Source organism: Leuciscus leuciscus (assembly GCF_965113295.1).
Source record: "Leuciscus leuciscus genome assembly, chromosome: 11".
Taxonomy (NCBI): domain Eukaryota; kingdom Metazoa; phylum Chordata; class Actinopteri; order Cypriniformes; family Leuciscidae; genus Leuciscus; species Leuciscus leuciscus.
In genome coordinates this window covers 26,463,198-26,478,798 of record NC_138735.1, presented here as the reverse complement: position 1 = coordinate 26,478,798, position 15,601 = coordinate 26,463,198, and the positions used below count along the sequence as shown (strand labels likewise).

General features: G+C 36.7%; 1 protein-coding gene across 4 annotated transcripts in view; it reads right to left on the bottom strand.

Moving 5' to 3' along the window:
- Positions 1 to 14,732, bottom strand: part of pde1ca (phosphodiesterase 1C, calmodulin-dependent a) — a 73,964-nt gene extending 59,232 nt beyond the window's left edge. For 2 of the 4 annotated variants that reach the window (XR_014209799.1, XM_082183662.1), the window contains exons 1-3: positions 14,367 to 14,732; positions 9,858 to 9,908; positions 8,018 to 8,183 (exon numbers count right to left, since the gene is read on the bottom strand). Coding sequence is in view for 3 of the 4 variants with exons in the window: in XM_082183662.1 (XP_082039788.1) it covers positions 8,018 to 8,183; positions 9,858 to 9,908; positions 14,367 to 14,451 (302 nt within the window). In the remaining variant the exon portion in view is untranslated. The remainder of the gene's footprint in view (positions 1 to 8,017; positions 8,184 to 9,857; positions 9,909 to 14,366) is intronic. The other 2 variants (XM_082183664.1, XM_082183663.1) reach the window with 2 other exon arrangements.
- Positions 14,733 to 15,601: the final 869 nt, after the last annotated feature.

The following is a 15,601-nucleotide window of genomic DNA, read 5'->3' as shown; positions in this document are numbered from 1 at the left end:
GCTGTGCATCCCTGTGTGTTTAATAAGCAGAATGCGTTGTGGACCCGCCTATAGGCGCACATTATTAACGCGCTCTTTAAATAACAAAAAAAATAATATTGCGCCATTGACTATAGACCAGGTTTCAGTTGGTCAATGGCGCAGTCTATTTCAGTTGCTTCAAAATAGCAACGCGGCAGAACACACCTCGCTTTCAGACCAGCACGCCCATGGGCGCACAAATGGGCGCAAATGCATTTGCTATTTAAACAACGTGGCGCATGACGTGAAAATGATAACTGCGTCGGGCTGAAACTAGCAAAAAATACTTGCGTCGTGCTTGGCGCTGCATTGCGCCGGGTGTAAGATTGGGCCCTGAGTCTTGAGCCAAATACTCCTATACGACACATTACACTGGAAAAATATTAATATTTTTTACTGTCATGCAGATAAACATTTGATTTTTGTAATGATAAATGGTGTTCCCAACCCATTTTACTCCCGTAAATGTGTTTAGAGGTGGTACAAATTATGATATTTTGATGTCACAAAAAGCCCACAGATGATTACCACTAAAAATAATTCTGACTCATCCTTCAAAATATACATTACTGCACTTACAATGGAAACCATGCAGGTAAGCATGCATTTTAAACCTGAGGGTTTGAAAACATAAGACTGCACAAAAATAAATAAAGTCATCCAAATCCTTGTCAGCTAGAATTACTTTTCTAAGTGGATGAATGTCTGGTTATGCGTTATCAACATAACTGTAAAAGCTCAGTACAGTAAAAACTGTGTATGGAGAGTTATAACATCCCTTCTATGACATCAGTCTTAACATGTTACATTGCATTTTATTGTTATATTTTCAAAACAATGCGAGAGCATAAAAAAAAAAAATTTAATATGTATACTATACATACTATTCTCATCCACTTCCATTGAAGTGCATTACTGCGTTTCATTTTTCTTACTATGCTGTAGTCGACAGAATGCCCAAATTTAACCTAGAATTTTAAGAAACACTTTTTGTCTATGTGCACATTAATTAAATACACGTGTGTCATATTTAATCTCTGACAGAAGCACAACTGGTTTACATTTAAATAAACTAATTTTCCTACAACTCATAATTACGGTAATTATCTAAACAGATGCTGTGTGTTAAGACTTGACTTGCTATTTGTAAAGCATGTCAAGAGGGAACTTGAATACAGGTTAAATGTGACACGTCTGTAAGATCCTCTTAGTTCTTTAGTTTGCATTCACGATGATGCTGACAAAGGAGATTCAACAGAGTAATAATAAAAGGTGAGTCCACAATGATTGTAATCAGTGTCCGATAGATAGATAGATAGATAGATAGATAGATAGATAGATAGATAGATAGATAGATAGATAGATAGATAGATAGATAGATAGATAGATAGATAGATAGATAGTAGATAGATAGATAGATAGATAGATAGATAGATAGATAGATAGATAGATAGATAGATAGATAGATAGATAGATAGATAGAACTATACTACAAGATTCTTCCACAAACATCAGTGCACATTCATTAAAAATAAAAGTCAAGTCAAAATACTTTACACTTTCTAAGCCCATGAAAATGAGGAAAAGAACCAGATAATGGCAGATGTAAGCATTAAAAATGAAATCACACTTGTAAAACTTGTGCTCAATGTTCTAGACGGAGCAATGAACCAAGCTGTAATGCTGAATTATATTAAAACTGTTCATCATAAAAGCTTAAACTCACCATGTTCTTTCCTGTGTGGATCTCTGGCTCAGGAAAAACTCTCTCAGCACTTTTTATGAGAAAGTTTAACTCAAAAATGAATGTTCTGCCATTAATAAAACATATATTGTCCATCCAAAATGATCAGATAATAATGACTTAAATGTTCATCTGTTCCTCGAAAAAATCCAGTATAACTTTGGAAACAACAAGTGCAAGTCACATGTGCTACTTTCAAGGTTTTTGATGTTTGACAGCTCCTTGTCACTATGAACTCTAGTTGAGCTTTAAAAATTCACAAATAATGGCATACAGTTTTAGAACAACATGAGGGTGTGTAAATATTAACAGAATGTTACTTTTTGAGTGAACTATCCCTTTAAGGTTTAGGAGAGAGACTACACTTCCCTAAAGTATGTGCTGTTAAGGGTGTTTTAACAGTTGGATGTTGTGAGATGGAGTTTGCGCTTTTTTAAATCAGTGTTGGGCAAAACACGCACAAAGCATGACTGCACAGAATTATTCAAATCTGACCTTCCCAAAACAAATATGCAGGTAGAAAGCAAACAGCAACAGAACCAGACATGAATATTTAACAGACAACGAAAATGAAAACCTCTGAGGGGAGATAAACAGAACGCAGTGTGTTCTTCAACGAGCTGGAGTGGGCGAACTACAGGAAAGAGATCATCGGAGAGATAAGTCTGACCTGTAACTAAACAATCAATGGCATTTATTGCTCAACATGTTAAGAATTCTGTAACTGAAATTTTATCGGTTTCATCATTCCATTCACTCAATTCATTAAGCAAGAACATAATGGTATAAATAAGAATAAAGGGAGAGGGAGGGAGAGAGAGAGAAAAAGAAATGAATATATCTGCATTATTAATTAACATTGCTGGCATATCTAATCATGCAGTCATTGGTCTGCCTGTGTAGATTGATGACCTACCGGAATATTCCCAGTTCATTAAAAAATAATTGAAATGGTTCTGTGACTAAAACCAAGTAGCGAATTTTTGTACTGTATACACCTTGGAATATTCATTATATATATTGCATATTAATTGCAAAAATAAACATGAATTAATATAAAAAATATACACTTTATAATATATATACATATATAATAAAATAAAAGAATGTGTACATTATAAATACATTATATAAAGTGTACATTTTATGCAATTAATAGCAAATATGCATCATTTATTTTTAGTGAAATGTTCTTGTAAAAATTATATACATACATATTATATACACACACACACACACACACACACACACACACACACACACACACACACACACACACACACACACACACACACACACACACACACACACACACACACACACACACACACACACACATATATATATATGCAGTCAATTGATTAAAATAATTAATTGCACAGTCTATTAAATAGATAGTTCCCCTTAATCTTATCCATTAATAATAGCCATTCAACATTACAGTATTGAAAGCCATTATTTTTAAATTTGGCTTTGATAAATAACAACTTTTAATTGAAGTAAACTTAAAACAATCTATAAATTGTATATGCATAAACTATCAATTAAATATAGATTAACTCTACAAAAGTTAATCAGTGAAGAGCAGTGAATGATTTCTCTTTGTCTTTTGTTCTTTGATTTACATCAATGAGACAGACTGCTGCAGGTTTATTAGGCTACTGTCACTTTAAAACCTGAGAAACCTGTTTCACATACAGCGCACCAGTACCGAATTGAGTCCTCTCTATGTCTTATGGCGCTTGATAGAGTGTTCATATAGCCTACTGTAACGCTAGCCAAAAGATGCCAGAAAAAAAACGGATGCTGCGGTAATTTTGACAGCCCTAGAGTTGACAGAAAATGACCCAAAATAAAACCCCAAATCAGGCAACGAAAACCTGCAGTCATTACGTTCTTAAACTTCTGTGTCATTACATATACACCAATAACAACTTGACTAGTGATATCCACTACCTTAAATTCAAGGGCACCACAAAGCCAAAGGACACAACTACAAAGCTCGACCGGACAAGCTAATTAACATCCAGCCAGTGCATGAATTATTGAGTTTTTAATCCCGTCAGCTCACAGTAGGGTCTCCACCGGGCAGGTCAGGTGACTTATTGTGGGGGGTTGCGGGGGAGACACTCATATTGAGTAACAAGCCCCCTAAACATGACAGCCTCTGCTCTTTGAGATTTGTAGGTCAGAGAAAACAAATACTCTCCAGGGCCTCCTTTGTGGAAGAATGACAGGATAAACAAAGCTTTGAAAAGAAAGGTTGGAGATATCTTTTTCAGGTGATTAATAACCCTACATGCACTGCCCATCAATACGCTGAATTTTAATTGATAAGCAATCTGCAAATAGCTGCATTTTAATAGAAACAAATATTTACACGTTAACCTGAAATAGGAAATAAAAGTCAGAAAAATCTAACTTTTTGTTTATTGAACCTTTAGACAAAATATTAAAAAAAGTTTGACATGTGTGTTTTGTTGAGTATCATATTTGATACATCAGGCTTTTATGTTTAATTTAGTATGATATAGGAGAATATGGAGCTCGTACTCGAGGAGGGGAAAAAAACTAAGCAAAAATGTTGACATATTTACCCCATATGTAATTCTGATAGCTTGTAATGTAAATCAATGAGTTCAGAGAAAGAACAGAATAACAGACAACTTACATAAAATGCATTTAATGCACATGTATCAGTTGTCATTTATCGCCCAATAATGTCTTTGTAAGATGATATTTTAAACGCTTAGTTTTATGATCTTAATTTGATTTTTGATTTTATGAAGCTCTGTAGATTTTATAGTGGAAAACATATAATGCCATGCAATTCAATGATGACTGAAAGATGTACAAATAAACATTCCTCAAAAGCATGATGTATCATATTTAATACTCACATTTATCCATGATTTTTATAATATATGTATTTTTTTAATTTATTTTTATGGATAATCAAAAAATATGGATAATTAAAGAAACCTAGGCTGCTTCAGGCCATTAACTATTAATCTTGAAATATTACCAACAATTTAAAAGTTATTCTTATATTTACTTCTTATATTTAAGATTTCACAGCAAAAACACTTGTAATTTTACAATTATACTAAAAGGCCTTTTACTTTCTAAAAAGTATATACTATCAATCAGATGACAGAAGCCATGTAGTAAATTGCAGATCATGTTGAAATTATCATGCCTTACAAATTTGAGCATCAAATATGATACAGTTGGCTTTATAGGGTTAAAGGGATAATTCCCCCCAAAAAGAAAATTTTAAATTAAATGTGGTAAGACATTTTTGCATTAACTTTACCTTTAATGCTACATTTAAATGATTTATATTTGAGCTTTAACTCCAATCACAGCTGGACTAAAGTGTTGCCCGACTGGCACCTGTCCAGCTCAAGTCTGAATGCTGTTTGCCAGCAGTCCTGTTTCCCTGCATTCCTGTAAGATCTCCCTCAATCTCGCTTTCATTCACTCAGTTCATTCTACTCAACGGAGCTGCACTCAACTGGAAAATTAGGTTTCTCCACTAAAATGAGCTCTGCCTGCTACAGACCTATCAGAGAGACGGCTGAAAGCTTGGCTAAAAGAGCAACGATAATCGAAAGAAAACTTGAGGCGCGCAGGCCGTTTGAACCAGATGAGAATGGGACGTCCACCTATGTACGCTCCCCCGAGCCCCGGCTAAAGATCGGAGGCGTGCAGAGGTCAAATCATCCATAAATCAAGAGAACAATCGGAGGCAGCTGATGTAAGGAGAAACAGACACTCTCCTGAAAAAAAATCCTGCTGTGTGTCGCACCTCAGACGTAATGAGTTCATTCAGAGGAGATGAACCTCAGCCTGCTGTGTTACACATGAATTTGCTCCAGAGGAAAGAGGGAGAAAGAGAAAGAGAAAGAGAGAGAGGGGAAGAATGGACCGAGAAATGAATCCTCTCCTAACAGCATCATTAGAAAGGAAAAATGCATAGGTGCATGATTGCAGTCTGTTTTCCATGCAGGAGAAAATAGACGGATAGTTAAGAAAGAGTTGCAATAAACCATTATTTTGATAAGCAATAAATCTGTCAATCAGACTTGCATTGAAGGAAGAACCTGGGCTCTTTTGACTTTAGCCAGCAATCATCTAGCAACTACTGAGACCGCCCTAGCCACCTGAGCAACCACACAGCACCCATTCACAAAATCGTAGACAAAGGGAATACGTTTCACAAGGATTTTCTACGGAATTGTCAACAACAAGCATCTGAAAATGAAGAACATAAAAAAAATTAAAAAAAAATCAGAGCTCAAGTGATCTGAGCTTTCATATGACATATAAATGTCATAACACCAAAAAGAACTAGAATCAAGAACCAATTTATAGCCATGGAGACATTTCCAGGGTGTTCAACATTTCTCGACAGTTCGTGTAAAGGTGAATGTGTCTGTCATAGAGTAAAAGTCACCCCTTAGTAAATTAGAATAATAAATGCGGCTGACACTCCAATCTGTGAGGGTCACGCTGAATCAGTTCAACTCTTTAGTCATGCAATTTTCAGATAAGACTAATGGAAGAACAGCCCTGCCAATCTTAATGTCGTATCCTGGGGGGGTGGGTTGATATAAGATCAGAATGGTCTTGTCTAATCACTCACTCAAAAGGTGCTCCATTGGTGCACATGCTCTCCTTGCCCTTTTAATTAAGTTCACACACTTCCTCAACAACAGCACCATAAAGGCCTCGATATAGTCACAGCAAAGTCCTTTTTCATTCTTTGTTTACGGGTAAAAAGAAGTTTTAAATAGCATTTTAGCTGTACACTATTTGAAATGACATCACACCAGGTCATTCTTCGATTTCAAGTAATTTGGGGCCTTAAAAGTAATCAATACAACTCGTGCACTATATTCCAGGTTATCAATACTAACTCAAAAACCATTGAATCGAGACTATGGACTGAGTTTGACTTGAAATCCTAATCAATCTAATTTGTTTACTTAATCAACTAGTTTAGTTCAATGAACTGCCTCAAAAGCTCATTTGCATATTCATAAAACCACGTATACTAAATGAAGCAAGGGTGTAGAGTTACATTCAAGCTATTTTAAGGCATGAAGTTTAACGTTTAAACGTCATTTTGGTGATCAAAGATGAGTTTTATGGGATACAATTATTGACTACTGGGGGACTTTAAGACTACTTATTTCTTGTACCAGTTCTTTTAAAACTTTAAATATGTGTGCTTGAATCAGGCTGATATGATTCTCGAAAAGACAAGATTATCAGTGAATTTGTTTTTGTAACAATTGTGGCCACTATGAACAGATATCATGTTTGGGTGAGCTATCTTTTTAATTGTTTATTTAGGTCATTCTCTATGTTCATCCATTGTATGCATCTCTCTGGTGAAGGGTTAAATTCTCTCTATGAGACATCTGATGACAAGGAGGTGGGCTTTGGCTTGGCACATTGTGCTATCCCATCATGCCATGTTCAGACTGGTTACTTCTCAGCTGGAAGGGGAGACTCTCTCACCTGCAACCCATCACCCTGTCCATACCTGCCAAATGTGCCTTCCCAAGCACCCCAAGTACACAATAACACACTAATAGAACATTAAGGATTCACTGGAGCACAGTTTTACAGTGGATATTTATAGCAGCCGATGCCTGGTGCTGACGTCAGGACTAATGCCATACGGTTCTCCCCTGCCTTCCTCTCACAGGGTGATTAATGAGGAGCTGCTCGCTACAGAACATCACAGTCCACTGGAGACTCCCTGTTTAACACAGCCGGTCGCACCAGCAGACAGCTGAGTCCACATATCACTCAGTTTCATCATTTATTTTCCTGTCATTCACTTTCAGAAGGCCACAATGACAGGATTTATGCGTCTGACGTCCATGTGAAATCCGTTCGGGATACACTAGGATTGGAATGGATTAGGATGGTTTACTGAATTGCTGCGAAACTGGGGTTTACGACATTGAAAAAAACGGATAAAATTGTACATCATCCTTACGAACAAATGTAAAAAATCTATATATGTGATTCAGATTTGTTTAAATAAAATAAAAAAGTATGGTCAAGAAGCACTTTTTCTAAAGTTTGGACACAAGTACTCAATCATAATGTTTCAAAATTTCAGAATAATAATTGTTTTGTTTTTTTACTCCTATTCTGGTAAAAGAGGTGAATTGGATTGATTGATTGATCGATTCACTCAGGTGTTAGTGAGGTGTGTGATTCCCTCCAAACCTTATGGCGGTCTTCTCCATGGCATCGGGACTGTCGACAGCGGGCAGGTCATCAGCTAGAATCTCCTCTGGACTCCGCGGGTCAATCAGGATACCCCGCTTGTCCTTGTCCTTGATCCCGATGCCTGCTGTGATGGCGTTCCACAAAGCATTCTGTGACTTGGAACCTAATGCAACAATCAGAGATCAAAAGCTCAGAGGGGTGTAGACGACAGAATGCAAGACCAGGGCAGAGTGAAAAGTAGACAGAAAGATAGAAAGATAAAGGAAGAAAAACAATTTTGTGTCATATTTCTGTTCTGCCAACATGTAGTCGAGAGGTAAAGGTTTGGGAGGTTACTTTGGGTAGACGGTCCCTGCTGGTAGATGCTGTAACTGCACCATTAAAGGTGAACTAAGTAACTTTTTTGACCTTAACTGAACAGCGTCGGAGTCATTGTAATGGTTATATTACTTATTTCGGGTTGAATGGTGGTCGTTTCGCACCCCCCTGGTGCCCGTGAGCGGAAAATACGCACTTGCAACTTTGAGCCGGCGGGCCGCCGGCCGCTGCGTCAGGAAGTCTCGCGTGATATCAGGTCTCGCGATGTAAACAACTGCTTTACGGCCAAAAGAAATCTGCTGAAATGCTGTCATTATTGCGCTCCCTCACGCTGTCCGAACCCGAATGAAGAAGACGTTTTAAAGAATGTCCCATCTGCTTTGATGTCGTTGATCTATAGCCTCTGGTGTCTGAGAATCACCAACGAGTTTTTACAACAGTGTTGTCAAATATCTATTCCGAAGCAGTGGGGGGAGCTCTAGAGAGAAACCTGCGAGCAAAAAGCGAGAATACAGCGAAGAAGTCCCGAAGCTACTGAGTGCTGCTTTAAGAGGGCAAAAAAAAATATATTTATTCATTGACTGCAGGGTTGTACACCAGAATTTAATTGAGAATTAAATTTAAATGTAAACATTTTTTTATTTAATTTCTGAATTTTAATTGAGGTAGTGAACAGGAGGCAGAACTGAAAATCTAATTTAAATGTAATAAATTATAAGTAAAATGAATTTAAATTCAAAGAAGTTCATATTATTGTCATTTTTAACAAGAAAGGTAAAGTTTGTCAAGACGGATGGATGGATATATAGACAGATGGATGGACGGATGGATGGATGGATGGATGGATGGATGGATGGATGGATGGATGGGTTTGTAGATGAATGGATCAATGGATTTATGGATGGATGGTTGGGTTTGTAAGTGTATGGATGGATGAGTGAATGGGTTTGTAGATGGATGGATGGGTTTATGGATGGATGGTTGGGTTTGTAAGTGTATGTATGGATGGATGGATGGATGGATGGATGGATGGATGGATGGATGGATGGATGAATTGGTTTGTAGATGGGTTTATGGATGGATGGTTGGGTTTGTAAGTGGATGGATGGATGGATGGGTTTATGGGTAGATGGATAGACACTTAATATTATTATATATTAAAATATTATTATTAGACACAAACAGATAGTTAGACAGACAGAGAGGTAGACAATAGAAATATATGAAATAGATATACAGACAGACACAGATGATATGCTCAGGTGATTAGGTCAAATAAATATTTCCGAAACTGAGTGTCCATGAACAAACATGGCAGGATGCAGTACGCATACTTTCAGTGCCTAGCCTTCAGATGGCACACAGACAACATGAATATGATCACAGACCCTTGGGATTGTGAAGACTGTGAACTTTACTGTGTCACACTCATACCTGTTTCCTCGCTGTGCAGGAAACAATTCTAAAGTAAAAGTGAAGCCAACAGCTTTCAATCACGTGTCTGATTGCACATACTCACGTGCGAAGCGTGCCAGAGGTCTTGAGCTGCTCTCTCCCGCTTCATTCGCCACTGTGGAGAGAAAGAACAAAACACAGACAGATGAGTGATGTAGACCTTTCTTCAACAATCATGATGACTCATCAGAAATTGCTTTTCCTCGCCACAAATTTCAAGTTTGCCACAACCACACTCACAGAGTTTCCAGAAACAATCGTAAAGTACAGGAATTGATTTTCAGATGAAACAGAAAAGTAATGTTGTTGTTTGCTTATGTTGTTTACCTGATGCATGTTACAGCATGCCAATAAATGAAGCATGAATCATTTCACTCAGTGTTATTTGCCTATCATTCATGAATATGCTAAAAGATATGGTAATTTGATAATGATATAGTAGTAGATGTTTTAATTTACTCAATACAAAAGTGGAATATTTTAGGAATTTGGCATTTGCCCCGCAGTGAGAGAGGCAGATGATTATGAGTCAAAAGAGGGAAAAGAGATAATTTTGAAGTCTGCTGCTTCACAACAGTTTCTCCTGAGATATAATGCAGTAAAATATAGACACACCATTTCTCAACGCACAAATTAGCTAGCTATGCCAAGTTGCCAACCACATTCAATTCATCCCTGTATAACAACTGTCACTTCACTTCACCTCTTATTTTAGAAAAAACATCTGGAAACAGTTGATACTTACATGAAACATGACTGTCCTCTGGACAGAACAGCAGAGACAGAAAAAATTTATGATGTTTTTAGGCAAGAAATGGTGATTTATAGTCAAGAAGAATCCAAGGTCACAGATAAATGTGTGTGACATTGAAAATACCACAGTCCCCCTACATTTTCAATAAATGCAGACATAAATCCTGCTTTGGTTTAAACGCTATCGGCTGCTGAGGGGATATTAGACATGTGGTTTTTATGTGTTTACTTTAAGAATTTCTGCTGGGAAAAAGTTCCCTGTTAAAATCTGTCGAGGCTTCCATGATTCTGAGCAATAAAACTGCCTCAGGATGGATGAGTAAAAGAAACCACATGAGGTCAAAGACAACACGCAGCTGTGTTGTTTACACAGAGGAATCGCTGCTGTAAAAACTGAACGGACAGCTCCTCTCACAGGCCACCTAACCACACTGCGCTCAACTTATTACATCATTAACAGTTGACCGCTGGAAGCAACGTTTACTGAAACCACAATAGGTTTTGAAAAAGTAATAACTCATCAAAAGGTTACAGGCATCCAGACTGAACCTGCGGAATAGTGGCGTCTGATTCATAACGTTAGCGAATCGTTTGTTTTTAATGATTCATTGAACCGATTCGCGAAGCTTTTTGTGAATCACTCCGATTCAGAACAACCGCAAGATTAAAAAAACAAGGCGTTAAATACACATTAAAAATACAAATAAAATAAACATAGACTGTAAAAGAAGTTGCTGCATTACATTTTTAAGTAACTTCAACTTAAATGACATTAAACTGACTTTAAAAATGAGTTGAATCTTGTAGCCTATAAGTTATCAAAAAAAGATGAAAATTGCGATAAGTTAAGCAATGTAAAAACATCATTTTTTCATAACTTATTGATCATATAATGTTTTACAGTGTATAACATGCATAAAAAGGATCTTAATTTAGTTTCAACTTTTCTGTTGGTAGGCTACCATAAGAATATAGGCTATAGTTCAATCCCATTACAAATGTATTTGAAATAGGCTACATGAAATGTAAGATTACTTATATAAACTTAACTCCCAATAAAATTAAGCTATATAAAATAAAATAAATGTTATTTGAAATAGAATCCATTCCAATGAATAGCCTACATTATAAGTGTGAAATAATTGCTTCTTCAAGTTATTTTCAATTTGTTGCCAATGCAATATTTCTAATTTTCATTTAGTTTACGTTTTTCAATTGATATTGCTATTTAATTTTATTTCAGATAAAATGTACTAAATGTAAAAAAAAATTTAAACAGTATTAGTTTTTTTCAACGATAGCAGCCTTGGGGGATTTCTAAAAAGTTAAACAAAAAATAGCAATTTAAGCAAAAATGAAAGACAGAAAAATCATGAAACACTGAGAACAGGTGAATAAAGGGCTGAAAGAATGAGAAAGGCAGAGAGAGGGAGTCGTGAGGTTGTTAAGTGGGGACAGCCGGTCCACGGGGGGCAAAGAGGTAATGAGAGGGAAATCAGAGAGAAGCCTTTAGCACAGTGAGTTTGTCAGTGTCCAACGAGTCAGTACTCAGGAGAAGAGGAAGGACTCTTCATTAGAGATAATGACTCCCCCTGGGCAGCTCACACGACTCCTCTAATGTGCTGACGACAGAACGGCCTCCAGCGAGGGGCGCAAGCCATCACCCACACCTCCCCTGACAGGTAACCAAAGACCCCTTTTTCCATTTAATGCCTTGGATCTCCATATCTCCGTGTCTTCACATGTGTGTATTCTTATTATTGTTATATTATTGTGATATATATTATTTTTCTATATTTTCTTTATTATATTATTGTATTGTTCTTTAATTTTTATTGTTAATATAAATTAAAACATTTATTTATTATTTATATATTATTTGTAATTGTAAATAATAATTATTAATTGTATAATTTTATATATATATATATATATATATATATATATATATATATATATATATATATATATATATATATATATATATATATATAAATTGTATAATAATAATTATTGTTATTAACATCATTAACATACAGATTTGGGGTCTCCTTAAGGGCTCCACACCTGACCCAGGAGCCTTATTGACTCCTCCACTGCAGGTGCTTTAATAAGGCCCCATTGGCCATCCTGCCCAAACACACACACACACACATGCAGCTCTATGGGGACGGGATGGGTTGGGGTTGTTTGTCAGGCAGAGGCAAGAATCACTAGGTCGTGACATCACATCCTGCCTCCGCCGGTGACCATGGAGACGGTAATCGCAAAGGCAGCATGGGAGACCCACTGGAGAAAACTCTTATCATTGGCCCAGTGCATTTTAAAAGCTTGACTGTTTGTGTGGGCTTTGCTTTAATGATAAACACAGGTTCCCGTGAGAATTCATCCAATCAAACAGAAGTCACATAAGGACTCCAAATGATCACTTTTTTTCTTTTTTTTTTACCTGATGCCTTCGATTTGTGCACCGCTGAGGTTTCTCCATTTCTTCATCTCCTGATTGTGGTCTGTTATATAAGCCCATGACCTTTTAAGAGTATAATTACCACCATTCAATGTTCTGCCACCACAACTGTCATGTCACATTGCTGTTCAAGCTCTCTTTGTTCTGTGCCTAAATCAGCTAACCCTGTCAGAAAACTCAACGTCCTGATATCGTAACCCACACCATCTGACAGGGCACCAATTCAGAACAACACAAAGCATTGTGAATCATTTTGTGCCAAAAAAAAGTTCTTTCTTAGTAATCTAATTGTACTCAGGCGACTCAGAAACACCCAGAGACTGATTGTAAGACACAATCACTTTGTTGCTTTCTTGTTACTATGACAGAACAGAAGACAGGGAATTTGCATGCAAACTCAAACTGTCTTCAACCAATTTACCAAACCATGCATATGTTAAGATGGCGTTTTCTTGAGACATTCTCTGAAGCCTTTTCTGAAACCTTCACATATAAAAAACACCACTGTAACTATATACCCTCATGTCTGAGAGACACCATGACCCCTTTTAATAGCTCAAAACATACTAAATACTGACATATCGGGTTGATACCTAATGTTACTTTAACTTGTTAACACTCTTCAAATGTTCTCCATTTAAAAATGTTTGGGGTTTAAGAGACCCCCCAAAATAAAACATGATTAAATGCCTCGGATTTCACATGCTAAGGTTTTGATTGGTCATTACTATACTGGATAGCAATCATTGTTCTGAAAATGCATAACTTATTGGTTTTAAAAAAAAGCATCAATATTATATTTCTACGCGGATTTGATATTAAGTGAATTTAACAACAATATTAATAATACATTTAAAATTATGATGATGATTCTTGTTTATAATTAATAATAATAATTATTGTTAAGAATTTACTATTTTTATCAATTATTATTAAGAAAGAATTTATAAAAATAATAAGGATGATTACTGTTATTATGAATTAATAATAATAATCATTACTATTCTTAATTTTATATTTCTGTTTATTATTATTAAGAAATAAATTATTATTCATAATAATAATATAACAATAATTATAATTATTATTATTTTATTGATTGATTTTTATTATTCATCTACAGCATTGAGATCTCTGGGACCATTAAACATAAACAATGTAAAGTTAACCCTCATGTTCTGTTGAGATTGATATCTGTTTGACGTGGACCTAAAAAATGAGTTCTCTCAAACTAAAAGGGCTAATTTGTGGTTTTAAAACCGCTCCATGCTCGCTCACACAAAAAAAAATCAGTGCTGGCCATCGAAACACACACATCCACCCACACACACATATCTGATCAACTGTTCTTACCAATAGTGAAGCTGTAGCCATCAATGCTGAAAGTGGCACTCCGGCATTTTTTAAATCCTTGTTTTTTGGAGCTCAGCTCTGACATCTTCTCCAGTTTACTCTGTCCGTCTGCGAGAGGAGAGAAACTCTGGAAACAGACTCCTCAGGTGGGAAAAGCGTACTCTGAGCAGGGAACGTCAAAGATCAGAGAGGATCATTAGAAAAGGAAGTCACAGGGTTGGCATCTCCTGCAGGGACCGCATCCCATCTGTAAAAATCCCTATTGCGCTCATCATTCAGGCCTGTTTCTCTGTTGCGTGCCTTTCTTACACTGTAAAGAGAATAAACACACAGATGGGAGATGTTTCTCTCTCTCTCTCTCTCTCTCTCTCTCTCTCTCTCTCTCTCTCTCTCTCTCTCTCTCTCTCTCTCTCTCTCTCTCTCTCTCTCTCTCTCTCTCTCTCTCCCCTGCCGCTCACACTGTGACCCTTCCCACTGCTAAACTGTGCTTGATTATAGGCTCTCTCTCTCATTCACTGTTAAACTCACTCGCCCATTTACTTGAGCGCTAAGCATATATGCATTCACTGATCTGAGTCAGTGATACGTGCTGATGTTTATTCGTGTGCCTTCTTCAAACCTGTGTGGTTACTGTACGTGTGGGTGTGGGCGTGTGTGTGTACAGGTGAATGTGTGTCATGTGCTTTTGCAAAAGGGCGACCTTTTTATGATGTTCAAACAAAACACTTTGTCAGAATTGCTGGCTGGATGAGATTAAAAGAAGGTTATAGAAGGCCGTGGTGTCAAAAACAAAGCAAGTCTCAGAATCCATACAGGACCCATTCTGAATTACTTAATTTTCGTTTATGAAAAATATGTCATCATTTATTCCAAACCTGTATGACTTTTTTCTTCTGTGGAAGATGAAAATATTATGAAAAATGTCAGTATAATTTTTTCTTTTTTTTTTCGGATCTAAGACACTTCTTGAAAGCTCGGTTTCACCAGTCAATGTGTTTTGTAAGAGTAAGAATGCGAATTATAGTGCAACTCATTGCCACTAGGGGCGCTATAACAGGCATTAGTGTAAACTGTCTTCTTCTACAGTCAGTTTTCTACATGTCCACTTAAGGAACATGGTGGTTGAAAAAAAAAACGTCTGCATCCGAAAACTTAGGCAATGCCTCTTCAGACAGCGTTTGTGCACTAAGGTACCTCACGAAACTGATTTCAGACAGACTGAGGCAGCGTAACAG